Here is a 27,125-nt window from a genome sequence, read left to right as displayed (position 1 = left end):
TGAAAGAAAGGCCCGGGAAATCGTAAAACTCCAACCACCCAAGCCATAGACTGTTTGCACAGCAAGCATCAAGTCTGACACCACCAGGATCATGAACAGCTTCTATCCCATACCATAAGATTGCTAACAAAATGGTTATGCTGACTGAGTTGACCTTTGAATTGTATTATTATTTTTGCACTCTCTATGCACATTCACAGGTCCCTACAAAGTACTCCCACTGATACTCCAACACACATATAAACACGTATCCATCATTTGCTCACGCACACATAATACACATTTATACTGACTCCACTCAAACCCACTCACATACAATCATCATATATCCTGATGCCTAGTCACCTTACCCTGTAAATATCTACCTCTCGATCCAGTATCCCTGCCCATTGTAAATACGGTAATGGAACTGACCCTGTATTTAGTATGCTTACTATACTTACTTTATCATGTTCTTATTTTTATATATCGTGTGTTTTTGTTCTACCTTGTTATTTTTAGTGCTACGTTGTTAATCACTGCATTGTTGGCGTTAGAGCTTGCAAGATAGACATTTAACAGTACTTTTGTACATACGACATTCAAAACCTGAAGTTCCGTGAAAAGTGTTTCCCGAAAAAAAAGACGGGCATTGACCTACTTCCTGAAAGTCACAACGTGCGTGATGACGTCAAGATACTCACCTGCACGCTGTACCGCCAAATGGATAAACCCCTTTATGCTCTTCAGGTAGCTTTTTCAACGATTTCATTTAATGCTAAATCTGACAGCGGCAAGTGTCTAAACCACGAACTATTATTTTGAGTTGGACTTTACTGGAGTTGCTTTGACGTTTTACAGGTAGGCAATGAAAACACATTTCGAACACTTTTTCTATCTCAACAACCATTAACATTTTCATTTGAGTTCTGTCAACATGTCATATGACCAGTGGTGTAAAAATACTTAAAGTACTACATACTTAATTCGTATTTTGGGGTATCTGTACTTTACTATTTATATTTTTGACAACTTTTACTCCACTACATTCCCAAACAAAACAATAAAGTACTCCATACATTTCGAATGCTTTGCAGGACAGGAAAATAGTCAAATGCACGCACTTATCAAGAGAATATCCCAGGTCATGCCTAAAGCCTCTGATCTGACTTACTCACTAAACACATACTTTGTAAATTATGTCTGAGTCTTGGAGTATGCCCCTGGCTATCCATAAATTAAAATAAGAAAATTGTGCGTTTGGAATGTGAAATGATTTTTACTTTTTATTCTTAAGTATATTTTTGCAATTACATTTACCTTTGATAGTTAAGTATATATGAAACCAAAGACTTTTACTCTAGTGGTATTTTACAAGGTGACTTTTATTTGAGTCATTTTAAGGTATCTTCACTTTTACTCAAATATGACAATTGGGTACTTTTTCCACCACTACATATGACACTCATAGCAGCATGATAACATTTTAGTCCACAAACCATTACTGAACTGTATCCTGAAAATTGTACTGTTGGGAGTTTTTGCTAGGGAAATGTCAGTGCAATACTATTCTATGTTTCGTTAAGCACTTATTAGAAGGTCCCACTGAGTAAATTGTATAAACAGATTAGGGATTACAATGACATTGTGTCTAACTGCTCTACAACTCTAGTGGGTCAGCCTCAGTGATGATAACGGTACAGGGGGTCCTGTCTACTTTGGGGTGACTGGGTTGAGAGGTAGCTGGTCTGTTTGAGAGAGGGAGGCCAGGCTGTCAGCTGAATGTCCCACTCCCCCTCGCCTGCCTCCTCACCCTACCCTACTGGTTCTGCCACACATGCAGGTTTCTGCCTGCCGAGGACTTTCACAACAGTTTCGACGCTGCATTCCCAAATGCCTGTGTCTTCTCTTATCTGTTGATTCGTTCAAAGCTGGCTTCATAAATCTATTCTCTAATCTACTAGTTTCACCTAAATCCAAGGTTGCTTTTTGGCCAATTGACTTTCTCAGGAATTGTCTCATTCAAACTATCCAGTCATGGTGTAACTGAAGCTAATGTCACAGGATGCACACACATTAACAGCAATGAGCATATTATTGAGTTAACAATAAATGTTTGTTTACATACGCTGGTAATTTAATCTATGTAAGTGGTCAGTAATCCTCAGCTCTTTAAAGCAGTTAATCTAAGGTTGAAGGCCCATGGTAATTAATCACATTCCCTAAGATTATAGGCCTATTGTAGTTGTAAAGCATGTTGTGAATGGTTGTACAATGTACACTATACATATACAGAAGTATGTGGACACTCCTTCGAATTAGTGGATTCGGCTATTTCAGCCACACTCGTGGCTGACCGATGTATAAAATCGAGCACACCGCCATGCAATCTCCATAGACAAACATTGGCAATAGAATGGCCTTATAGAAAGAGGTCTGTGACTTTCAATGTATCACCATCATAGGATGCCACCTTTCCAACAAGTCAGTTCGTCAAATTTCTACCATGCTGGAGCTGCCCCAGTCAGCTGTAAGTGTTGTTATTGTGAAGTGGAAACGTCTAGGACAAACAACGGCTTAGCCGCGAAGTGGTAGGCCACACGAACTCACAGAACGGGACTGCTGAAACGTGTAGAGTGTAAAAAATGTCTGTCCTCAGTTGCAACATTCACTACCAAGTTCCAAACTGCCTCTGGAAGCAACGTCAGCACATTAACTGTTCGTCGGGAGTTTTATGAAATGGGTTTCCAGGGCCGAGCAGCCGCACACAGGCCACTTAGTTCTAGTGAAAGGAAATCTTAAGGCTACAGCACACAATGACATTCTTGACAATGCACGGGTGCTTCCAACTTTGGGGCAGCAGTTTGGGGAAGGCCCTTTCCTATTTCAGCATAACAATGCACCCTTGCACGAAGAAAGGTCCATACAGAAATGGTTTGTCGAGCTCTGTGTGGAAGAACTTGACTGGTCTGCACAGAGCCCTGACCTCAACCCCATCGAACACCTTTGGGATGAATTGGAACGGCGACTGCGAGCCAGGCCTAATCGCCCAACATCCGTGTCCAACCTCACTAATGCTCTTGTGGGTGAATGGAAGCAAGTTCCCGCAGCAATGTGGAAAGCCTTCCCAGAAGAGTGGAAGCTGTTATAGCAGCAATGAGGGGACCAACTCCATATTAATTCCCATGATATTTGAATGAGATGTTTGACCAGCAGGTGTCTACATACCTTTTGTTCATGTAGTGTATATATTCTGCAAACAATGTAATTGTCAGTGGTAGCCTACGTAATCGCTCTTCTGAATAATTAAACTGAGACTGTAGGTGCACTGTAATCACAATGTGGCTTCTGGCTCTGCAAACCACCATTTTACATTTTTGGGCTTGCCTGTTTTGCATGTTATTTTGGCATTAATACGTGTCACATATCAGTTTACAAACCATGTAAAATATATATATACACAGCTGAAGTCAGAAGTTTACATGCATTTAGATTGGAGTCATTAAAACTTGTTTTTCAACCACTCAAAATGTCTTGTTAACAAACTAAAGTTTTGTCAAGTCGGTTAGAACATCTACTTTCTGCATGACAAGTCATTTTTCCAACAATTGTTTACAGACAGATTATTTCACTTATAATTCACTGTCTCACAATTCCAGTGGGTCAGAAGTATACATACACTGATGTCATGTCTTTAGAAGCTTCTGACAGGCTAATTGACATCGTTTGAGTCAATTGGAAGTGTATCTGTGGATGTACTTCTGTGCGAAAAGTGCAAATCAATCCCAGAACAACAGCAAAGGACCTTGTGAAGAAGCTGGTGGAAACAGGTACAAAAGTATCTATATCCACAGTAAAATGAGTCCTATATCGACATAACCTGAAAGGCCGTTCAGCATGGAAGAATCCACTGCTCCAAAACCGCCATAAAAAAGCCAGACTACGGTTTGCAACTGCACATGGGGACAAAGATCGCATTTTCTGTAGAAATGTCCTCTGGTCTGATGAAACAAAAATAGAACTGTTTGGCCATAATGACCATCGTTATGTTTGGAGGAAAAAGGGGGAAGCTTGCAAGCCGAAGAACACCATCCCAACCGTGAAGCACGGGATGGCAGCATCATGTTGTGCGGGTGCTTTACTGCAGGTGGGACTGGTGCACTTCACAAAATAGATGGCATCATGAGGCAGGAAAATTATGTGGATATATTGAAGCAACATCTCAAGTCAGGAAGTTAAAGCTTGGTTGCAAATGGGTCTTCCAAATGCACAATGACCCCAAGCATACTTCCAAATTTGTGGCAAAATGGCTTTAGGACAACAAAGTCAAGGTGTTGGAGTGGCCATCACAAAGCCCTGACCTCAATCCTATAGAAAATGTGTGGGTAGAACTGAAAAAGCGTGTGAGCAAGGAGGCCTACAAACCTGACTCGGTTATACCAGCTCTGTCAGGAGGAATGGGCCAAAATTCACCCAATTTACTGTGGGAAGCTTGTGGAAGGCAACCCAAAACTTTTGACCCAAGTTAAACAATTTAAAGGCAATGCTACCAAATACTAATTGAGTGTATGTAAACTTCTGACCCACTGGGGATGCGATGAAAGAAATAAAAGCTGAAATATCATTCTCTCTACTATTATTCTGACTTTTCACATTTTTACTAGGATTAAATGTCAGGAATTGTGAACTGGAGTTTTAATGTATTTGGCTAAGGTGTATGTAAACTTCCGACTTCAACTGTGTGTGTGTGTGTGTGTGTGTGTGTGTGTGTGTGTGTGTGTGTGTGTGTGTGTGTGTGTGTGTGTGTGTGTAAGTTAATAAAGCCACATACAAACATGGTCTCTTTTTTTTGTTTTCTTGAGTAAGGCAGCTCCAAAATGCCGATGTTTTAGCCTAGCTCAGTGCTTTCTGTGGTGGTGGGGCAAGCCAGCAGAAAATACGTAAATTCAAGCCCCTTTGGTGCTGCCATAGAGTTACATTAGAAGTGCCCATCCAAGAAGGCTCATTGTCATTGGCCACAAATAAAATTACGATAAATCACATACAGTAACTTTTATTGGACTGATCATGTCAACATCATACTTTCAGGCCCTAACAATTTGTAGGCCCTAACAGTTTGTGGGCACCGTTTGTCACCGTTAAAGTGCAATTAATGTATTGTTTAGTGTTATGTACTGGCTTTGCTGGAATGCATCGCGTTACCCATCGCTCCACAAAAGCCGCGGCCCTTGCAAGGGGAACTCTGGTTGTTCCCCTCTGCAAGGGGAACAACCACTCCAAGTCTCAGAGCGAGTGACGTTTGAAACGCTATTAGCGCGCACGCCGCTACCTAGCTAGCCAATTCACATCGGTTACACCAGCCTAATCTCGGGAGTTGATAGGCTTGAAGTCATAAACAGCTGCTGGCAAACGCACAAAAGTGCTGTTTGAATGAATGCTTACAAGCCTGCTGCTGCCTACCACCGCTCAGTCAGACTGCTCTAGCAAATCATAGACTTAGTTATAACATAATAACACACAGAAATACGAGCCTTAGGTCATTAATATAGTAGAATCTGGAAACTATCATCTCGAAAACAAGACGTTTATTCTTTCAGTGAAATACAGAACCGTTACGTATTTTATCTAAGGGGTGGCATCCATTAGTCTATGTTCCTGTTACTTTGCACAACCTTCAATGTTTTGTCATAATTACATACAATTCTGGCAAATTAGGCGGCCCAAACTGTTGCATATACACTGACTCTGCGTGCAATGAACGCAAGAGAAGTGACACAATTTCACCTGGTTAATATTGACTGCTAACCTGGATTTCTTTTAGCTAAATATGCAGGTTTAAAAATATATACTTTTGTGTATTGATTTTAAGAAAGGCATTGATGTTCATGGTTAAGTACACATTGGAGCAACGATACGCACCGCATTGATTATATGCAACGCAGGTCACGCTAGATAAACTAGTAATATCATCAACCATGTGTAGTTAACTAGTGATTATGATTGATTGATTGTTTTTTCTAAGATAAGTTTAATGCTAGCTAGAAACGTACCTTGGCTTACTGCATTCGCGTAACAGGCAGTCTCCTCGTGGAGTGCAATGTAATCAGCTGGTTAGAGTGTTGGACTAGTTAACTGTAAGGTTGCAAGATTGAATCCCTAGAGCTGACAAGGTGAAAATCTGTCGTTCTGCCCCTGAACGAGGCAGTTAACCCACTGTTCCTAGGCCATTGAAAATAGGAATGTGTTCTTAACTGACTTGCCTAGTTAAATAAAGGTGTAAAAACTAAATTAAAAATCGGACAAATCAGTGTCCAAAAATACCGATTTCCGATTGTTATGAAAACTTGAACTCGGCCCTAATTAATCGGCCATTCCGATTAATCGGTCGACCTCTGGTCTCAATCCGTGTTTTCTTTTACATTCCAAAATACCTGAAGATTGTTGGCATGCTTGGGCAGTGTACTGTGAAGATTTCCGACTATACATTGTGGTGGAACTATGCCTAATGTAGTAAAACATTAGCCATAGCTCAGCAACCCCCACTTGCACTGAAAGCAAGCTTCCCAGTAGTAGAGCAACAGTGGTTTGCTAGGTTGATGTAAACTTGAGAAGTACAATATTTGCTCTGCTAGGAACATGACACGTATTTGCCCCTGCGTGCTAACCTAGTGCAGCTGGGGCCTACTGACTGAAGTGCGAGTGATTGTTTACCTGCTGTAGGAGCGCCTATTCTTAAGAGGTGTTTGCTTTTTTGCAGGCCTCTAGGAATACTATGTGGGTTTTTTTTTACTCTACCTCTATTTTCCCCAGGTCTATTAATAATTCATGATTCAGTATGGGTCTGTGTTAGGTAAAGTAAGCGGAGTAAAAACAGGGAGGCTATGCAGCTGTTCTGATCCTACTTCCTTATTACTACCAAAGTCGCACAATAGAGAATGCCCCCTTGGTCCTGCAATTTACCTTTGAAGGCCTTCAAATTACAAATCTCTATTTAACCCCTCCCTCCTCTTCCCCAACCAAATTGGGGAGATGGGTAGAAATAAATATCATGCATTATTATGTGGAGATGCAATCTAAACCTTGTACTTCCTCATCACAAAGCACAATGACAGTGGTCTATATAAAGAGACCTTTGCTAGGGCCTTTGGTGAAGTAAACACTCTTTTAATTATTAATAGCCCAGTGTACTCATACCCTCTGGTAACCATAGTACCAGGCATGACTAATCCAGTCCCATAACCTGGGCTTCCATGGGAAAGTAGTACCTGACTGAGCTCACGCCAGAATGGGAATATCCTTCCTCTCAGTGCATAGGCCTATACCATCAACATCGGATATATGATTATGAAATAGCTTTTGCAAACTGTAGAGGCTAGGTGTCATTTGGAGACCACCTCTGTCTCTTCTGTGTCTGGACAGTATGGACAGTATGGGGACTGGGGGGTATCAGAGACGGTGGCTTGCTTAGATAAGGTGTAAAGCTCGCAGGGACAGACAACCATGTGCTTAGTACAGCTTCAGTGTGTCAGCTGGACAGAGCAGAGGTGACTCGGTCATATTCTGTCAGCCGGTTGTTGTTGAAACCAAACAGGACGTTACTGATTTGTCATGAATCTGAAACAGGCGCTGAAACTGGTCAGTTATTCGGTGACACCATCGGTAAGTGGTCTCTCTTGCAGGGGGTTATATTGTATCTGGAAAATCAAGTCCTCTGTGAAATTGCTAAATCTAATTTTATAGTGTGGTGTAAACATTTAATCAGTTTATCCATTTTGGGGTGGTTTTACCAGTCTTGTCTACCGTCCGTGTCACCACCATTTAAGCTAACCATTAGGTTAGGGAAGTGTTTAAAGGCTTATGTACTGTTATGATCAAACAATGTGAGTTTCCTGGCTGTAACGCCCCCTTAGTAATATGATAATGTGTCTAAATGAGTATGTTATTTCTCAAGTCTTGTTTAAGTTTCACATACAACTGTTTATCTGATGACTGGACTACAGTGACTCACATACTGTAATATTTTCCATCTGAACCTTTTTAATTAAGGTGTTTCATCTTTTCCACGTGGCACTATATAGAGTTTCACACTGGCAAAATTGGTTCCGCCTTAAATCCCTGGCAACAAAGGGGCAATAGAAAGTGCTGGAAGGGGAGGAGCCTCTCATTGATCCAGGTGGGATTTGTTTCTGCTAGGTGTTTTTACCCACAAAGCTATAGTGCTCAGGACCCTTAGCTATTGATAATCCACATTTATTTGATTTGAAGCACAGGGTCTTTAATTTCTTGGCCTCCAACATGGATTATGACATGGAATAAAAACCAGGGTGTTTTTTGAGTAGAGGTAATGTGAGGAAGCCACAGGTGTGTGTGTTGCTAGGCTCAACTCCCAGTGGGGAATGGAAGTGAGGTTCAGAGAAGAAGTGGTGAGTAAAAAGGACGCAGCTTTTATGGTCTTTTATGAAAGGCAGGAAAGTACCTGAAGATTTTGTTGCTTCCTTTTTAAGAAAGTGTGGCCTTTTTGATCTTGTCATGTAGGCTTTACTGTGTTATCTTTTTACTTTCACTCTCCAAGCTTATCTACTTCCTATGTCTGAAAGAGTTAGCCTTGTTATGGCTGGCTAGCCTCCCTTAGTATCATGCAGCCTAGTAGGTAAGAACCTAACGTAGCATGTGTAAATTAAACGCCTCTTCCTGTTCAAGACGAAGAGAAAAAAAACTGTTGGGGGAGGTTCTCTTCTGCACTGCTCAACCAATTAAGTAAATGTGAAGGAGGAGTTCAGGTGGAGTGTTGTGACGTCCAAAAGCAGAAGTGACATCACAGGCTCTCTTTCCTTTTCCCCTGAAAACCGGAGGCATCCGGTTGCATTCGCCCCCGCTGAGGGTCAGCAGGTAAAGGTTATTTCTAACATAGAGCATCTCCCCTGGAATAGCCAGGTGGGGGATGAATATACTTGGTGGTCAGGGAAAGGCTTGGTTTATTCCTAATGTTGGGGCCAAGGCCAGCACACTGGCTATAGGGTGGCATTAACTGGGGCTGCCCTTGCCAATTCTGTTACACAAAGTGTTTTCCTGTGCTGGTGACCTTTTCGGCTGTTAAAGTATACATATACCGTAGTAATTGTCAAGTAGGATTATGCAGAACGTTGGGCAATTCTGTGTAGATTTTTTTGATAATGTAACCTATTTGTATTATTTTGGGCACAAGTGAGTTTCAGCAACCAAAGCCAAGATTGTCGATTTGTCAGAATCCCAAGCAAAATACACTCATGAATGCTTGTTCACTACCCTTCTTTGTTAATGTTGTAGTCATGGAGACAGACATGTTTTCAGGAATAGTGACACTGATTAGACTGTAGAATGATAGCGTCAATGATATTTGCATACTGGCAGTCGGCCCCAGTCGGCCCGCAGATGAAAGGTGTCCACCGGAGGATGCATGTCAACTATATCCTATTTATTCATTTAATTCTATTACAGTAAAATACTTGACCCATGATTAAAACTATGTTGCTCTAGTGTCATTTTTAAAGATAAACCACCGTAATTTGGAGTCCTTACTTATCATGGGATGATCAAATAGTTGAAGAGCTGTGGGACTGCTGATATCTAGTCCTTCAGCCTAACGTTAATTAGACTGTTGTAAGAAATTATACTAGGTTAACCCTTAGCCCAAGTATTTTTGATCATAAACATACCATCTATAGCATGTATTCCACCTGCTACTCCACCATTAGTAAAATACTAGTGATTTATTGAGGATGCTTGTCCTCCTCAGTGGCTACCTGGCCATGTCTGTCTCACCTTGTTGACTGTTCTCTGACCTGTATGTTTGTCCTGACCCTGTAGGACAGTTAACAAAAGGGCAATTCCATGGTAACGGAATTATGCTGAGACTCAGATTTTTCACTTTAAAATGGATACCTAACAAAAACGATTGATTTTTAAAAGTTTAGCAAACTGCTAAACTCTATGCACAAGGACTACTTTTAACAATTTCCACAGACTATTTTACAAATGCCCATTTACAGGAAGAACTATGCAGGTACAAAGTTTGGTAACAGAATAAAACTGAGAGAGATTTTAACATAATTATTTTACCTAACTTTGCATCTGCATAATATTTCCAGTAAATGTTTTTGTAATTGATTTACTGTGTAGGTTGTTCAAAGTAGTCATTGTGCATAGTGCTGTATGGTTTGTTAGACTTTGAAATCAATCATTTTTGTTTGGCATACATTTTAAATTGGAAAATAAGTCTCAGCATAATTCCGTTACCGTGGAATTGCCCACAGACATCTAACACTCATCTCAATGCAACAATGCCTGTTCGTGTAATTGAACCTATGTAGAGTAGTAGGAACATGCACAATATATTTCCAGTATGTATGTTATTGAGTCAGACAGATGGTCAAGCATACACAGAATTTCTGATTTGTAAAAGTCGTCTTCTGGTTACATTTAATTTCCGATGCTGTAAATGTGTATTCTGCAGTAGTGTACATTACAACTTTCTTTGTCCCAATACATTCATTTGAATAAAGTGTGTGTGTGGGGCAAGGTTTCACACATCTCTGCAATACTTCTCTTGTCCTTCAGGGTAGTCCATCTTGCTGTACCAGTTTATGCAACTAGTACTGTAGTAGTAGGATACTTAAGCAATAAGGCCCGAGGGTGTGCGGTATATGCCCAACATGCCACGGCTAAGGGTTGTTCTTATACGCAACGCGGAGTGCCTGGATAAAGCCCTTAGCCGTGTTATATTGGCCAAATACCACAAACCCCCCGATGTGCCTTATTGCTATTATAAACTGGTTACCAACATAATTAGAGCAGTAAAAAATACATGTTTTGTCATACCCATTGTATAAGGTCTGATATACTATGGCTGTCAGACAATCAGCATTCAGGGCTCGAACCACCCAGTTTATAATATCAGAGATATGACCTGCAATGTTGTTTAGTTTTGAAATTAGATGTGGAATGTGTTCAGTATGTTAGTGTGGCACTGTCGTCGGTTCATGAATGTCCTCTGTTTGTATCCGGAGGCGTGTTCAATTGGATGAGGCTCGAAAAACATTGCAGATAGAAATTCATTGTGTAGCACAGACATAATTCTCTATTCCATATGACTAGAGAGCCATGGAGAACAACTCTAGTCAGCTCTATACATTGAGTTTCTACCTGCAGCGTTCTATAACGTTGCACCCCATTGAACAATGCCCTGGTGTCGGATGTCACAGCAAGGGCGGCCAGATGCGTCTCTCACTTTGTGGCCCCTCCCCCGTACCTGTCAGAGGAATGGAATGAGACAGGTGAGAGCACGCTGCAGTCGGCTCATTTTGACTCCTCTCCTCAGTCTCACAAACAACACAGTGGGGCTTGGCAACTGTCAATGTAAGGACATGAAACAACTGCTGCTTCTGTTGTGATAAAGTTGCTGGAGTTTATTCATGTTATGGTTTGTTGATGGTAAATGGAGAATGTCTGTGCTTTGCGATTGGTTTTACATGTTGTAATAGGTTTGATGTTGTTTTTCAGAAACCAGAGATGGAAGAATTAATGATATGGGAGCAGCATACTATAACACTAAGCAAAGTAAGTGTATCTTTTGTTGTTTTGTCAGTCAGCATTTGATGATATACTTTGATGTGGACCTAAAACACAACAGCATGTAGTTACAGACAGTACTTTGACATACTCAAGGTGTACCGATAGAAATACTGAACCACTTCAATTGGAATGGACTTCTAAGCGATCAACCGCTGTGGCTAACTGCAGAAAGTTTGAGTAACAAAGGCACGCCCTACTGCTCCCTGTAACTCTTGGTACAGGTCAGGTGACACACTTCAGTGCTGATGGAATGTGCTCTCCCTGCCTCTTTCCTACGTCCCTTGTTCTTTATCACCCTCTCTTTTTCTCTTGCTTTTTCCATCACTCGCTCTCACTGCTTTCTCCATCTCTCTCACCTGCTCTTTCTTTCATTTTGTTCTCTCTCTCCCTCTTTCTCGCTTATCACCCACCCTCCTCCTCTTGCTATGGCAGGATTCCAAGATGGGGTTTGGCTTTGCGATATCAGGGGGCAGAGACAAGCCGAACCCAGACTCAGGGGGCACAGCTGTGATGGTTTCAGATGTGGTGCGGAACGGACCCGCTATGGGACGGCTGTTGTAAGTGGCCTACACCCTACAGCTATACCCTTCAGGCATACAGGCACATGCCTCTAAGGGTTTTACTTGAGGGTATATACAGTAAACTTACACACACAACCAAACACATCCAAACTTAAAATTGCATGTCTTTGATCCATAGGAGTGCTCTATTACCTTGTTTTACCTCTCGTTCCTCTCCAACAGCGTCAGAGATCAGATCGTCATGGTCAATGGAGTGTCCATGGACAATGTCTACTCTACCTTCACCATCCAGAACCTTAAGTCATGTGGCAAAACAGCCAACATAGTGAGTAGCCTTATTTACTGTATTGTTAAGCATGGTTGGCTCTTCCATCTTCGTGTGATTTGTGAGCAACTCCAACCCCAGCTTATTGCTGTGAGAACATAATTTCAGTCCACTTACCAGACAAAATATAGGTAATACAGGTCTCTCTCTCTCTCTCTCTCTCTCTCTCTCAGACAGTGAAGCGTCCTCGTAAGGTCCAGCTCCCAGCCAGCACCAGACCGTCGCGTGCCGCCTCCCACTCCAACCTGCTGGATCAGGACCCCCCACGGAGGATCCGACGCTACTCTGATGGCTCCGACCAGGCCCGCACCCCTGACCACTACAGCGCTCGTAGCACTACCTCCGATCGCAACGGGACCGCTCACGCCCTGCCACTTATGTCAGGGTACAAACGGCTGCCACACCAGGACTTCCTCGACAAGCCAATCAAAACCACCCTGCTGAAGAAGAAACTCACAGATGGTAAGGATGAATAACATCTGGGTTGTGTAGGGTAGGCCACGCCGCAGCAAAAGGTTTCAAATCGTAATCACAGATCGGACGTGATTGTATAGACAAGTGAATTCAAGGCCTCCGTTACAACGATTTCATGTTGCCTTTCTCTTCCTGTTCCAGAGTATGGACTGAAGTTGGGAAGCCAAATCTTCATCAAACACATGACTGAGACGGGTCTGGCTGCCAAGGAGGGCACTCTGCAGGAGGGAGACCTCATTCTCAAGGTCTATATGATATTTCATCACAAAACATTGCATCTTTGCTTTGTACATAGATATGATTCTATACTGGGACCATAAACCAGAATGCTTTTGATGACAGATTTTCCTGCTGTTTTAATTATGTCTGTTTTCGTCAATGTCATGGTATGAAGCCAAAGGACGATTTCCGCATTCTGTGAACTTTGAAGTTTTTCTACTTCCTGTCCAGATCAATGGGATGACAACAGAGAACCTGTCCCTGCTTGAGACCAAGCACCTGGTGGAGAAGTCCCGGGGGAAGCTGACCATGATGGTCCTGAGAGACGACCGCAAGTTCCTAGTCAGCATCCCCGAGGTGGATGACAGCGCCCCCAACAGCGAGGAGGACCGCCATAGCCACAGCAGCTCTGAACTGGAGGGTGAGGGAGCAAGGGCAAAGGGGAAAGACAATTGGGACAGTAGTGTATGAGTGAGAGAATGTAGCATCAGCACCTCAGGATTGGAAGGGGGATGGTGGCAAGAGGGGGAAGGAGAAAAGGAGGAAAGTAGTAGATGAGAGATATGAATGTAGAGTCAGAAGCAGCTCCAGAAAAGCAAAGTATACGTTGGTTCAGCTGCTCCAGTATGTGATTCCTCAGTGTTTTAATGGCTTTCCTCTGATCTCCTCAGACATTTCAGACCTGGATACAGACATCCCCACTCCTAGAAACAGAGTGTCACGCTCCGCCACTAGAGAACGACGCACACGCAGGTAACCTCACCTGAAACATGTTTATTTCAACTATTCTGATCTACTTCTAGTATCTTCGTATTGAGACGTCTGCACTTGATCCAACATTTCCTTAAGTGACAAGTCTCCTTTTTACCTACGGTTGAAGTCGGAAGTTTACATACACTTAGGTTGTAGTCATTAAAACTTGTTTTTCAACCACTCCACAAATTTCTTGTTAACAAGCTATGGTTTTGGCAAGTCGGTTAGACATCTACTTTGTGCATGACACAAGTAATTTTTCCATCAATTGTTTACAGACAGATTATTTCACTTATAACTCACTGTATCACAATTCCAGAAGTTTACATACACTAAGTTGACTGTGCTTTTAAACAGCTTGGAAAATTCCAGAAAATTATGTCATGGCTTTAGAAGCTTCTGATAGGCTAATTGACATCATTTGAGTCAATTGGAGGTGTATCTGTGGATGTATTTCAAGGCCTACCTTCAAACTCAGTGCCTCTTTGCTTGACATCATGGGAAAATCAAAATAAATCAGCCAAGACCTCAGAAAAAACATTTCTAGATGTCCACAAGTCTGGTTAATCCTTGGGAGCAATTTCCAAACGCCTGAAGGTACCACGTTCATCTGTACAAACAATAGTACGCAAGTATAAACATCATGGGACCATGCAGCCGTCATACCGCTCAGGAAGGAGATGCGTTCTGTCTCCTAGAGATGAACGTACTTTGATGCGAAAAGTGCAAATCAATCCCAGAAAAAAGGCAAAGGATCTTGTGAAGATGCTGGAGGAAACAGGGCCAAAAGTATCTATATCCACAGTAAAACGAGTCCTATATTGACATAACATGAAAGGTCGCTCAGCAAGGAAGAAGCCACTGCTCCAAAACCGCCATTAAAAAGCCAGACTACGGTTTACAACTGCACATGGGGACAAAGATCATACTTTTTGGAGAAATGTCCTCTGGTCTGATGAAACAAAAAATAGAACTGTTTGGCCATAATGACCATTGTTATGTTTGGAGGAAAAAGGGCAAGGCTTGCAAGTCGAAGAAAAACCATCCCAACTGTGAAGCACGGGGTGGCAGCATCATGTTGTGAGGGTGCTTTGCTGCAGGAGGGACTGGTGCACTTCACAAAATAGATGGCATCATGAGGCAGGAAAATTATGTGGATATATTGAAGCAACATCTCAAGACATCAGTCAGGAAGTTAAAGCTTGGTTGCAAATTGGTCTTCCAAATGGACAATGACCCCAAGCATACTTCCAAAGTTGTGGCAAAATGGCTTTAGGACAACAAAGTCAAGGTATTGGAGTGGCCATCACAAAGCCCTGACCTCAATCAAAATGTGTGGTTAGAACTGAAAAGGTGTGTGAGCAAGGAGGCCTACAAACCTGACTCAGTTACACCACCTCTATCAGGAGGAATGGGCCAAAATTCACCCAACTTATTGTGGGAAGCTTGTGGAAGGCTACCCAAAACATTTGACTCAAGTTCAACAATTTTAAAGGCAATGCGACCAAATACTAATTGAGTGTATGAAAACTTATGACCCACTGGGAATGTGATGAAAGAAATAAAAGCTGAAATAAATCATTCGCCCTACTATTATTCTCTTCTATTTCACATTCTTAAAATAAAGTGGTGACCCTAACTGACCTAATACAGGGAATTTTTACTAGGATTAAATGTCAGGAATTGTGAAAAACTGAGTTTAAATGTATTTGGCTAAGGTGTATGTAAACTTCTGACTGCAACTGTACGTATGATGAGGCTTTCTCTCTCGGTTCTGTTGTAGAAGAGCTGAGCAACCTCCTCTAGTAGCTAAGTCTCGTGACCAGTCCCCGGTGCGTTCGACACTGTCCCGGCCTGCTGCTAAAGCCTACCCCTCTCGCCGAGGTCAGTCCAGAGACGAGGGTCTCAACTCCTTCATAAACATTGGCCCATCCCACTCGTGTGTAATCTGTACCGTGTCGAGCTTGACCTGAACTGTGTGTTGTTTTTCTCCAGCCCCCTCAGAGTCCGAGTCTGACCGCAGTGCCTCACCCCCTCTTGTCAGGAAGGACAGCCCAGACATAGCCGACAAATACAGGTGGGTTCAACCTCAAACCAGACACTGTTGTTTCAATGTTTTGAGATCTGTGTTTCATTGAGGTGTTTTTCTTTCTTGCTGTAGAACTCTTTCAGGGGTGTCCATGCTCCCCAACCCCAAAGCCTTACCTGCCGTCCTCGACTGGGCCGCCCCACGTCCTTCCCGTCCCTCCTCCGCCTTGCGAACTCGTAAAGGTAAACGCACAACATAGGCAATAGGGAAATCTCATCAAATGGCACATTCTCGATGAGTGGATCATAATGATAATAACATGTTCTCTCTCCTCCCCTGTTTCTCTCTCTGTGCAGTGGTGTCAGAGTCGGACTCGGACCGCAGTGCCTCGCCACCCCCTAGAAGAGGAGAGAGTTCCAGAGTCACAGAGGACCACTCCAGATACAGAGTGCTCCCTGACCTGCCCCACCCTGGGACACTGAGCGCCTCCCCCATCTCCATTCGTCAGGATCCCCCCCGACGGGTCTCCTCTCCTGTCAAAGCCCCACCTCCAGGTCAGTAACAATACCTCAACAATTGCCTCAACTTCCACAACAGGAATACCTTGACATAACATTATAAGTACATTCAAAGGAAGTAGAAAGGGCCACATAATTGGAGCATTACCCTTGCTCTCTCCCCAGACTCTGAGACTGAGTCGGACAGCAGCTCCGGGCCCCCCCAGAGACAGGGCACCACCCACAGGCAGGACACCCGGAGCAGATACAGGTACAGATGAGGCCTAACACCTAACTTGTGCTAACTCAAATCAAATTTGATTTGTCACATGCGCCGAATACAGTAGACCTTACTGTGAAATGCTTACTTACATGCCCTTAACCTACACCTCAGTTTTAAGAAAAATATGTGTTACGTAAAAAATATAAAACTAACATAGTTAAAGAGCGGCAGTAAAATAACAGTAGCGAGGCTATATACAGGGGGTACCGGTACAGAGTCAATGTGCGGGGGCACCAGTTAGTCGAGGTAATTGAGGTAATGTGTACACTACCGTTCAAAAGTTTGGGGTCACTTAGAAATGTCCTTGTTTTTGAAAGAGAAGCTCATTTTTGGTCCATTAAAATAACATCAAATTGATCAGAAAAACAGTGTAGACATTGTTAATGTTGTAAATTACTATTGTTTTATTTTGAATTTAATTTAAATTGAAAAAAAAAAAGGAATATCTACATAGGCATACAGAGGCCCATTATCAGCAACCATCACTCCTGTGTTCCAATGGTATGTTGTGTTAGCTAATCCAAGTTTATAAGGCTAATTGATCATTAGAAAACCCTTTTGCAATTATGTTAGCACAGCTGAAAACTGTTGTGCTGATTTAAAGAAGCAATAAAACTGGCCTTTTTTAGACTAGTTGAGTATCTGGAGCGTCAGCATTTGTGGGTTTGATTACAGGCTCAAAATGGCCAGAAACAAATAACTTTCTTCTGAAACTCGTCAGTCTTTTCTTGTTCTTAGAAATTAAGGCTATTCCATGCGAGAAATTGCAAAGAAACTGAAGATCTCGTACAACGCTGTGTACTACTCCCTTGACAGAACACCGCAAACGGGCTCTAACCAGAATAGAGGAGTGGGAAGCCCCGGTGCACAACTGAGCAAGAGGACAAGTACTTTCGAGTGTCTAGTTTGAGAAACAGAAGTCCTCAACTGGCAGCTTCATTAAATAGTACACACAAAACACCAGTCTCAACGTCAACAGTGAAGAGGCGACTCCGGGATGCTGGCCTTTCTCTGAGTTCTATTGTCTTCCTCCTCCCTCACTCTTCTATTCCAGAGCCACTCCTTTAGTAGCTGTGGAGCCCCAAGTGGAGCCCCCCAAGTGGAAGGCCCCCAGTGTCACAATGAGCAAACATGCTAAGGGTGCGTTGTGTGCATATTGACAATTACTTACGTGTAACTTATAGCCTATATTATTGCTCATGTTTGGTATGTTCATGATTTGTTTTTGTTTACCTACAGTACAAAACAAAAGTTTGGACTCCTATTTATTCAAGGGTTTTACTTTATTTTTACTATTTTCTACATTGTAGAATAATAGTGAAGACATCAAAACTATGAAATTACACATATGGAATCCTGTAGTAACCAAAAAAAATGTTAAACAAATCAAAATATATTTTATATTTAAGATTCTTCAAAGTAGCCACCCTTTGCCTTGATGACAGCTTTTCCCACTCTTGGCATTCTCTCAACCAACAGTCTTGAAGGAGTTCCCACATATGCTGAGCCCTTGTTGGCTGATTTTCCTTCACTCTGCGGTCCAACTCATCCCAAACCATCTCAAGTGGCGCAGCAGTCTACGGCACTGCATTTTAGTGCTAGAGGCATTACTACAGACCCTGGTTCGATTCCAGACTTTATCACAACTGTCCGTGATTGGGAATCCCATAGGGCGGCGCACAATCAGCCCAGCATCGGGTTAGGGTTTGGTCAGGGCAGGCCGTCATTGTAAATAAGAATTTGTTCTTAACTGACTTGCCTAGTTAAATAAAAGGTTGGGTGATTGTAGAGGCCAGGTCATCTGATGCAGCACTCCATCACTCTTCCCCTTCGTCAAATAGTCCTTACACAGCCTAGAGGTGTGTTTTGGGTCATTGTTTTGTTGAAAAACAAATGATAGTCCCACTAAGTGCAAACCAGATTGGATTGCGTATCGCTGCAGAATGCTGTGATAACCATGCTGGTTAAGTGTGCCTTGAATTCTAAATAAATCACAGACAGTGTCACCAGCAAAGCACCATCACACCACCTCCTCCATGCTTCACGGTGGGAACCATACATGCAGAGATCATCCGTTCACCTACTCTGCGTCTCACATAGACACGGCGGTTGCAACCAAAAATGTCAAATTTGGACTCATCAGACCAAAGGACAGATTACCACCGGTCCGATGTCCATGTCTTGTGTTTCTTGGCCCAAGCAAGTCTCTTCTTATTATTGGTGTCCTTTTAATAGTGGGTTCTTTGCAGCTATTTGGCCATGAAGGCCTGATTTCATGCAGTGTTCTCTGAATAGTTGATGTTGAGATGTTTGTTACTTGAACTCTGAAGCATTTATTTTGGCTGCGATCTGAGGTGCAGTTAACTCTAATGAACTTATCCTCTGCAGCAGAGGTAACTCTGAGTCTTCCTTTCCTGTGGCGGTCCACATAGCGCTTGATGGTTTTTGTGACTGCACTTGAAGAAACTTTCAAAGTTCTTAATTTTCCGTATTGACTGACCTCCATGTCTTAAAGTAATGATGGACTGTTTCTCTTTGCTTATTTGAGCTGTTCTTGTCATAAAATGGACTTGATCTTTTACCATATAGGGCTATCTTCTGTATACCACCCCTGTCTTGTCACAACACAACTGATTGGCTCAAACGCATTAAGAATGAAAGAAATTCCACAAATTAACTTTTAACATGGCACCCCTGTTAATTGAAATGCATTCCAGGTGACTACCTCATGAAGCTGGTTAAGAGAATACCAAGAGTGTGCAAAGCTGTCATCAAGGCAACGGGTGGCTACTTTGATTCTATTTGTGTTATTTCATAGTTTTGATGTCTTCACTATTATTCTACAATGTAGAAAATAGTATAAAGAAAGAAAAACCCTTGAATGAGTAGGTGTGTCCAAACTTTTGATTGGTACTGTATGTGTGTGTGTCTTGCCATGTCCACAGGGCGCTCAGGATCAGAGTCGGAGGCAAGTTATGCAACCGTACCTCGACGGGAATTTGCAGACAGTGGAGGCTCCAGTTCCCAGGGATCCAAGGACAGTTACAGGTAATGCTGACAGACGAACACACCACCCCGTTAACAGGAGAATGTGATGAAACTGGCCAAGATAATACTGCGATGCGCAAACTTAGTTGAGGGCAAAATGGCAAGTTAAAGACGTTGGTACACATACATGTTGATTAAAAACTGTTTCAATAGCTGACTGCTTCAGAACATCATATGTTCGGTAGATAAATCCAGGATGCTAGACTGGTTGGTCTATTTGGACAAGGAACTGAATCAACATTGACACATTTAACATGCATAGTTCTGCATGCTAAGAGCACACACTGTTTGAAGTCGGTCAATGTCACACTCTTGATAACTCCTTTCAGTCCAATTAGCTAGTATTTAACTACAGGATTGCTATAGTAGTTGACACGATAAGGGCATTGTATTGAGTATGATTGTGCTCTCTCGCTCTCCTCTCTCTCTCCCAGAGCTCTGCCTGAGATGCAGTCTTCTCCAGCTCCAGTAGTGAGACAGGACCCCCCTCAACGAGGCATGACCCCCTCCAGACCAGTCTCAGGTCAGTGTCCCTCCTATGAAAGATGGGCACTGTCTAGTAAGATGGAACTTGTGGTTGGAAGTCTGTATCCTCATCCTCTGTGTTTTTGCTCTCTTCAGATTCCTCTGAGTCAGACCGTGCACCTTCACCCCCTCGGAGGTCTGGGAGTACCGATGTGGAGAGCAACCACAGGTAAAACACTAGAAACCACTGTAGACAACCAGGTAAAGAACGGACAGTTTAATAAACCACCACAAACAAAAGGAATGCACACCTCCAAGAAACATCCTCTGTGACAAGTCATGTCAATCTGATCACAAGTGTGTGTCTACACTTCCACCTTCTCTGACCTCTAACTCACTTATTGTGGAAATGTCAGTGAATGGTATCTCTTCTCTTGTAGTGTTCCACGCAGAGCCAATGGAACTGTCCGCTATGGGATATCAGTGAAGAGCAACCCTCCAGCCTACTGTAAGTACCACCTCTCTTGCATCAGCTCTCCAATGTCCTCTTTATAACGTATTAGTAACTCTGTGGATGGAAGGAAGGTCTTAACTGTTATTTCCATTTCAGCCAAGACCGAGGAACCCATCTACTCCTTACCCCCAGACTCCATCCCCACACCTAACTTGGGGTAAGTTGATTTATTTATACCCATACAGTATAGCCTTAGAAGAAATGTCAAATATAAAACATGTACAACCCATTCACAATGCAGACCACCATAAGTGATTTATTTGTTCGGTTTTCTATAGTCTATTGAATATGACTGGACAATGCTCCTTTTAATAAATACTCCTTTTGATCTGTACTATCTTCTCTCAGATACAGCTCTGATCTGAACACAGTGTCGTTTGTGAAGGAGGGCAGCGTAGGCCTGAGGCTGGTGGGGGGTAATGACGTGGGCATCTTTGTTGGGGGGGTTCAGCCCAACAGTCCTGCCCATGAGCAAGGCATGAAGGAGGGGGACCAGATCATGCAGGTGAGACTCACTGTTGCGGTCACCACCGGTACATGGTGTGCAGGCTTTTGTTCCTGCCCAGCACTAACACATCTGATTCGATTAAGATCTATATTAGTTCATTCAGTTTTTTTCTATGCCGTGCTGAAGCAAAAGCCTGTGCACACTAGCTCTCTGGGACAAGTGTTAGTGTAAATCAGCACTTCAGTGGTCACTATCTACAGTACAAGTATATGCAACACATCTCTCACCCACTTATGGGCTATGGTCTTGTTCTAGGTAAATGGGGTGGACTTTGGTCATTTCAACCGTGAGGAAGCTGCTATGTTCCTGATCAACATAAAGAGAGGGGAGCCGGTGGACATCCGTACTCAGAACAAGATGGACAGTGAGTATAATGTCCTTAAAGGCAGAAGTAGGTGCAGGGGGGGAAGATTTGTGGTTGATTTCAGAGGACTTGCCCGTGTGATAATTACTATGTAATAACTCCACCCAGTAACAAATAAGGTACATACAAATTATTAAATGATTCCTAAATGATTCTTCATCTCTTGTCAGTATACAAGAAGATACTGAAGTCCAACTTGGGAGACTCGTTCTATATCCGGACCCACTTTGACAACGAGGCAGAGGGCCACAACAGCCTAGCCTTCACCAGGGGAGAGGTGTTCAGGGTGGTGGACACCATGCACAGGGGCAAGCTGGGGAAGTGGCTGGCTATACGCATGGGCAACGACCTGCACGAGCTGGACAAGGGCACCATCCCCAACCAGGCCGGGTGAGTTGAGACTAGAATGAGTGAGTTATTGATTATATGATTGGTTGGATTTGGATGTTAAAAGATAAACGTTAAAAGATACATTAGGTTACAAAGGATGACATCTGATGGCAACGTATTTCCAATTTGTATACTTATGCTGCATTTACACAGTCAGCCCAATTCTTATATTTTACCCAATTATTGGCAAACGAGTGATCTGATTGGTCAAAAGAAAGAAAAGATCAGAATTGAGCTGCCTATGTAAACGCAGCCTCATACTGTCATTAGGGTAGCAGTAATTCTACAATCATTCTGTCTCTCACCCAGGGCTGAGACACTGGCCAGTATGGAGCAGGCTCAGAGGGCCAGTGGAGGAGGAGGGGATCGCCAGGTCTCAGGGCCCAGGGCAGAGTTCTGGAAACTACGGGGGCTTAGAGGGGCCAAGAAGAACGTCCGCCGGACCCGCGACGACCTGCTCCAACTCACTATCCAGGGCAAATTCCCAGCGTACGAGAGAGTTCTGCTCAGAGAAGGTTATATTACATAATAGTTCACATAATAGTCAAACACTTTTAAACATTTTGTATTGTGAATCAACACATGTACGTGGACCCATGTTTATCTCCAGCTAATTTCAAACGGCCAATCGTCATCTTGGGTCCTCTGAATGATGTGGCCATGGAGAAGCTGGCCAGAGAGATGCCTGATGAATATGAGGTGGCAGAGATGGTTCCTCGTAGTAGTGGAGCAGACAGCGCTTCTACGGTCATTAAGCTGGACACAGTCCGAAGGATTGCAGAGAAGGTGATGAAACAAACTGGGATGATGTGACCTGTTGTGGTGTGAGACAGATGTACAGAATGGCAGACATGCATAAAGATGGCGGCTCCCATGTACTTACCACAAATGCTTCATTTTCTAAGTTTGCCGTATTATACTGTACTCTCCATTACTCTTTTTTTGTATCCGCATTAGAAGTTAACTCTAGCTCCAAGACGGCGACAAATCGAGAGAATAAAACAAGTAGATTGTGCTGGTTTATTGGCACATTGAACCATGTCGCGCACCGTAGATTAAAAACTCTGTGGGTATTGCTAAAACAATTACGTAATATCTGAATTCCTCCATTTATGCACCTCACAATTGAAGAACAATGCCTAATTGTATGTTTCTTCTCGCCTCTGTGTCCAGAACAAGCACCCTCTGCTGGACATTACTCCTACTGCAGTGGAGCGTCTGAACTACATCCAATACCACCCCATGGTGCTGTTCCTGGACCCACACAGCAGGAAGGACGTCAAGGTCATGAGGCAGAGGATGTGCCCCAACTCCAACAAGAGCTCCAGACGCCTCTACGCACAGGCCCTCAAGATGAGGAGGCACTGCGGCCATCTGTTCGCAGGTAAACACACACACCTGTGTTATCAAAACACATACAGTTGAAGTCGGAGGTTTACATACACCTTAGCCAAATACATTTAAACTCAGTTTTTCACAATTCCTGACATTTAATCCTTGTAAACATTCCCTGATCTTAGGATCAACACTTTATTTTAAGAATGTGAAATGTCAGAATAATAGTAGAGAGAGTGATATTTTTATTTCAGCTTTTATTTCTTTCATCACATTCCCAGTGGGTCAGAAGTTTACATACACTCAATTAGTATTTGGTAGCATTGCCTTTAAATTGTTTAACTTGGGTCAAATGTTTCGGGTAGCCTTCCACAAACTTCCCACAATAAGTTGGATGAATTTTGAGATGGTGTTCTTCGGCTTGCAAGCTTCCCCCTTTTTCCTCCAAACATAACGATGGTCATTATGGCCAAACAGTTCTATTTTTGTTTCATCAGACCAGAGGACATTTCTCCATGTGCAGTTGCAAACCGTAGTCTGGCTTTTTTTATGGTGGTTTTGGAGCAGTGGCACCTTCCTTGCTGAGCGGCCTTTCAGGTTATGTCAATATAGGACTCGTTTTACTGTGGATATAGATACTTTTGGCCCTGTTTCCTCCAGCATCTTCACAAGGTCCTTGGCTGTTGTTCTGGGATTGATTTTCTTTTTTCACACCAAAGTACGTTCATCTCTTGGAGACAGAACTCGTCTCCTTCCTGAGCGGTACGATGGCTGCGTGGTCCCATGGCGTTAATACTTGCGTACTATTGTTTGTAGAGATTAACGTGGTACCTTCAGGTATTTGGAAATTGCTCCCAAGGATGAACCAGACTTGTGGAGGTCTACAAATTTTTTTCTGACGTCTTGGCTGATTGATTTTTGATTTTTCCCATGATGTCAAGCAAAGAGGCACTGAGTTTGAAGGTAGGCCTTAAAATGCATCCACAGGTACACCTCCAATTGACTCAAATGATATCAATTAGTCTATCAGAAGCTTCTAAAGCCATGACATCATTTTCTGGAATTTTCCAAGCTGTTTAAAAGCACAGTCAACTTGGTGTATGTAAACTTCTGACCTACTTGAATTGTGATAAAGTGAATTTTAAGTGAAATCCTCTGTCTGTAAACAATTGCTGGAAAAAGTACTTGTCATGCACAAAGTAGATGTCCTAACCGACTTGCCAAAACTATAGTTTGTTAACAAGACATTTGTGGAGTGGTTGAAAAACAAGTTTTAATGACTCCAACCTAAGTGTATGTAAACTTCCGACTTCAACTGTACATGTTGTTTTTGCTCTTAAGTAGTTTATCTGTTAAAAAAGGTCAAGTGGTTTTATAGTTTTATTCATAACTATGTCCCATCATTCCCATATTTCCCAGCTCGTATTGCCCTCCAGCCCAGCTCTAATGTGTGGTATGAGACTCTGAAAGACAAGATCAGACACCAGCAGGCCAAACCTGTCTGGGTCTCAGAAGTCACGGTAAGACAGACAGATCCCAGCTCACAGTCAAACTGGGAATTTGCTCTCAATGAATTACCTGGCAGAATAAAGACTAAAGTAAATACATGTCTGTGTGTTTAGTTGGAGGGAGGCGGAGAGGAGGAGCTGGATGCGTTGGACCGGACTCATTCGGACTACCTGAGTGCTGCCAGTGACCTAGAGGACACGGATGGAGAGGCGTTTACAGACGGAGAGGTCTACACTGACAATGAGGACCTGGAGGAACCATTTGACTCCAGCAACCAGCCCCGGATATCCAGGCCCACCGCTCTGGCCCGCTCCTCAGAGCCTGCTGCCGAGTACCACAGCCCCGATCCATCCCCCGAGCCTCTGGGAGAGGTCCCACCCCTGATGCATGTGCCTGAGCCCAGGTCGACCCGTCGTCCATCTGACAGCTCTCCTCACGATGTCGTCACTGATGACACCCCGTCCTATCATAGCTTTTCAGATTCGGACTTCAGCGCCATTGACCCGGCTGTTCTGACCACCCACTCGGATGAACACCCTGACTTCATAGCCCCTAACCCCAGAATCTTTGTCCCTGAGCCCCCGTCAGCCGAGCTGCTGCCAGAGAGCCCCCCATCCGTCACAATGTCAGTCATAGAGAAGAAACTCCAACAGGTACTGATGGGAATATCTCAGTCCATCATATCACTAAACTCTTACAGATCTCCCATAAGCTCTTAGTTTACTTCCAAAGGCTCAAGTACTCTGTTAACTTATGTCTCCGGTGATTTTGACCCATGACTACGTTCCCTCTTTCAGACCCATATGGCAGAACCTCAGGAGAGGAAAGCTTCCCCATCATTCATTGTGTAAGTGAAGTAGGCCTATATCTGATCATATTAATATGTGTGACGGTGTTTGTTTAATTGGATAATCATCAAAATCCATGTCTATAAACCAACCTTAGCAACTCGAAAGTGAGAAACTACTTCTAGTCCAAATTGTTCCGTCCAAGTTGAGTAAGACTGACGAGACAGAAAATGATGTGTCTTTCTCTTCTATCTCCTCATATAGGTTGGCTCACCACCAGGCTGTCCAGACGAGACGCACTCAGATCCGAGGCAGTGACAGCTCCGATGACAATGACGAGACTGAGGACTTCGAGTGGGGTCCAGCTACAGAACTTTAGATTAGAAAACACAGTTCCAGGACTACAAAACAAGAATGCTGGAGCACACCAACTCCAGAACTACAACTTTAATGTACAAAGTTCCAGAACTGCAGAACTACAGTTGTAGCCCATACAGTTCCAGAGCACAGACTTTGCCTCTTAAATGGGAGATGTGAAATGCTCTCAACTTCAGCCTTTGAGGATAACTTTTGGAGAGGTAGGTTGGAGGGCAACTGTCAGACCTGCCTTTAGACATGGGAATTCAGGCAATGGCTTCTGTAAACAAGGGCTCACACCTTTCTAAATGCCGAATTCCAAGAGTGGAAGTTAATTTTAATGGAAATTCTAATAAAAAACGCAGGGTTTGGTACTTGCAGTAAAGCAAACATTTTATTTGTATTGCATGTAACTTTTTAAAGAATGCTATTTTTGATCAAAACTTTTGAGATTTTACCAACACGGGCAACTTTGATGTCAAGGATGTCAATTGAACTAAAAGCTGGAATCCTTAATTGAAACAATAACAAAGCAGTCACACTGCCTATGTTTTGGTAAAAAGCTGAGGGATGATGGGCCTGGAGAAATGTAACAACTCTCAAATTCAAAGCAAGCACTATGGACTGACCATCCATGATATCAGAATTATAGTTTTAACCCTGTTTTGAGGCTACACAGTGTTTGTTTACAAAAATGTGATGACAAGCTTAAATTTTGGGTTCTGATGGGGTACGACAGTTGAACTAAAGCTCATTAGGCATTTATAAGTTATTCTTCAAGAATCAATGCATATAGATAGCTACATCATTCATTTATAAGTCCAATTATGTAGCAACTAAGGATTCAAGCTTTCATGAGAACTGCTTCAAAAACGGTTATGGACATTCACAGGACACTAAATATATCAAAGCTCCATTTTCTAAATTATGATTAATTTGTAAAGAGAACACATTTTGTTCATTAAATATTACAGATCTGGTGAAAAAATATCTGCTCTTGTCATTGTTTTTCATCATGTCTAGAACATAGTAGAAAATCCTCACCTCGTCCACCACCCATCACTCTTGTAATTTTAACACCACTGTGTTACCAAACATCTTGGTTGAATGATCCAACATGGCAGCCTGAGCTCATTAAATTCTTAAACCCCCAAAAA

General features: G+C 42.8%; 1 protein-coding gene across 6 annotated transcripts; it reads left to right on the top strand.

The window, feature by feature from the left end:
• tjp3 (tight junction protein 3) lies at positions 1-27,125 on the top strand. 6 transcript variants are annotated; one of them, XM_021603705.2, is made up of 29 exons: positions 1-840; positions 11,518-11,574; positions 12,022-12,146; positions 12,333-12,435; positions 12,609-12,897; positions 13,051-13,154; positions 13,360-13,549; positions 13,800-13,881; positions 15,665-15,765; positions 15,877-15,958; positions 16,043-16,152; positions 16,267-16,464; positions 16,594-16,678; positions 17,745-17,830; positions 19,636-19,738; positions 20,173-20,261; positions 20,360-20,432; positions 20,644-20,711; positions 20,814-20,874; positions 21,066-21,222; positions 21,481-21,589; positions 21,760-21,979; positions 22,289-22,494; positions 22,590-22,765; positions 23,153-23,363; positions 24,734-24,834; positions 24,937-25,476; positions 25,621-25,670; positions 25,876-27,125. In XM_021603705.2, exons 2-29 carry the CDS (start codon positions 11,527-11,529, stop codon positions 25,988-25,990), a joined length of 3,882 nt encoding a protein of 1,293 aa, XP_021459380.2. In that variant the 5' UTR covers positions 1-840; positions 11,518-11,526; the 3' UTR covers positions 25,991-27,125. The 6 variants fall into 6 exon arrangements, with proteins under 6 accessions (XP_021459380.2, XP_021459378.2, XP_021459379.2 ...); XM_021603703.2 differs by lacking the exon at positions 1-840 and adding an exon at positions 7,224-7,638; XM_021603704.2 differs by lacking the exon at positions 1-840 and adding an exon at positions 7,677-8,402.

Source organism: Oncorhynchus mykiss, chromosome 5 (assembly GCF_013265735.2).
Source record: "Oncorhynchus mykiss isolate Arlee chromosome 5, USDA_OmykA_1.1, whole genome shotgun sequence".
NCBI lineage: Eukaryota > Metazoa > Chordata > Actinopteri > Salmoniformes > Salmonidae > Oncorhynchus > Oncorhynchus mykiss.
The sequence above is the reverse complement of the archived record's forward strand: the minus strand, read 5'-3'. Positions and strand labels throughout refer to the sequence as shown.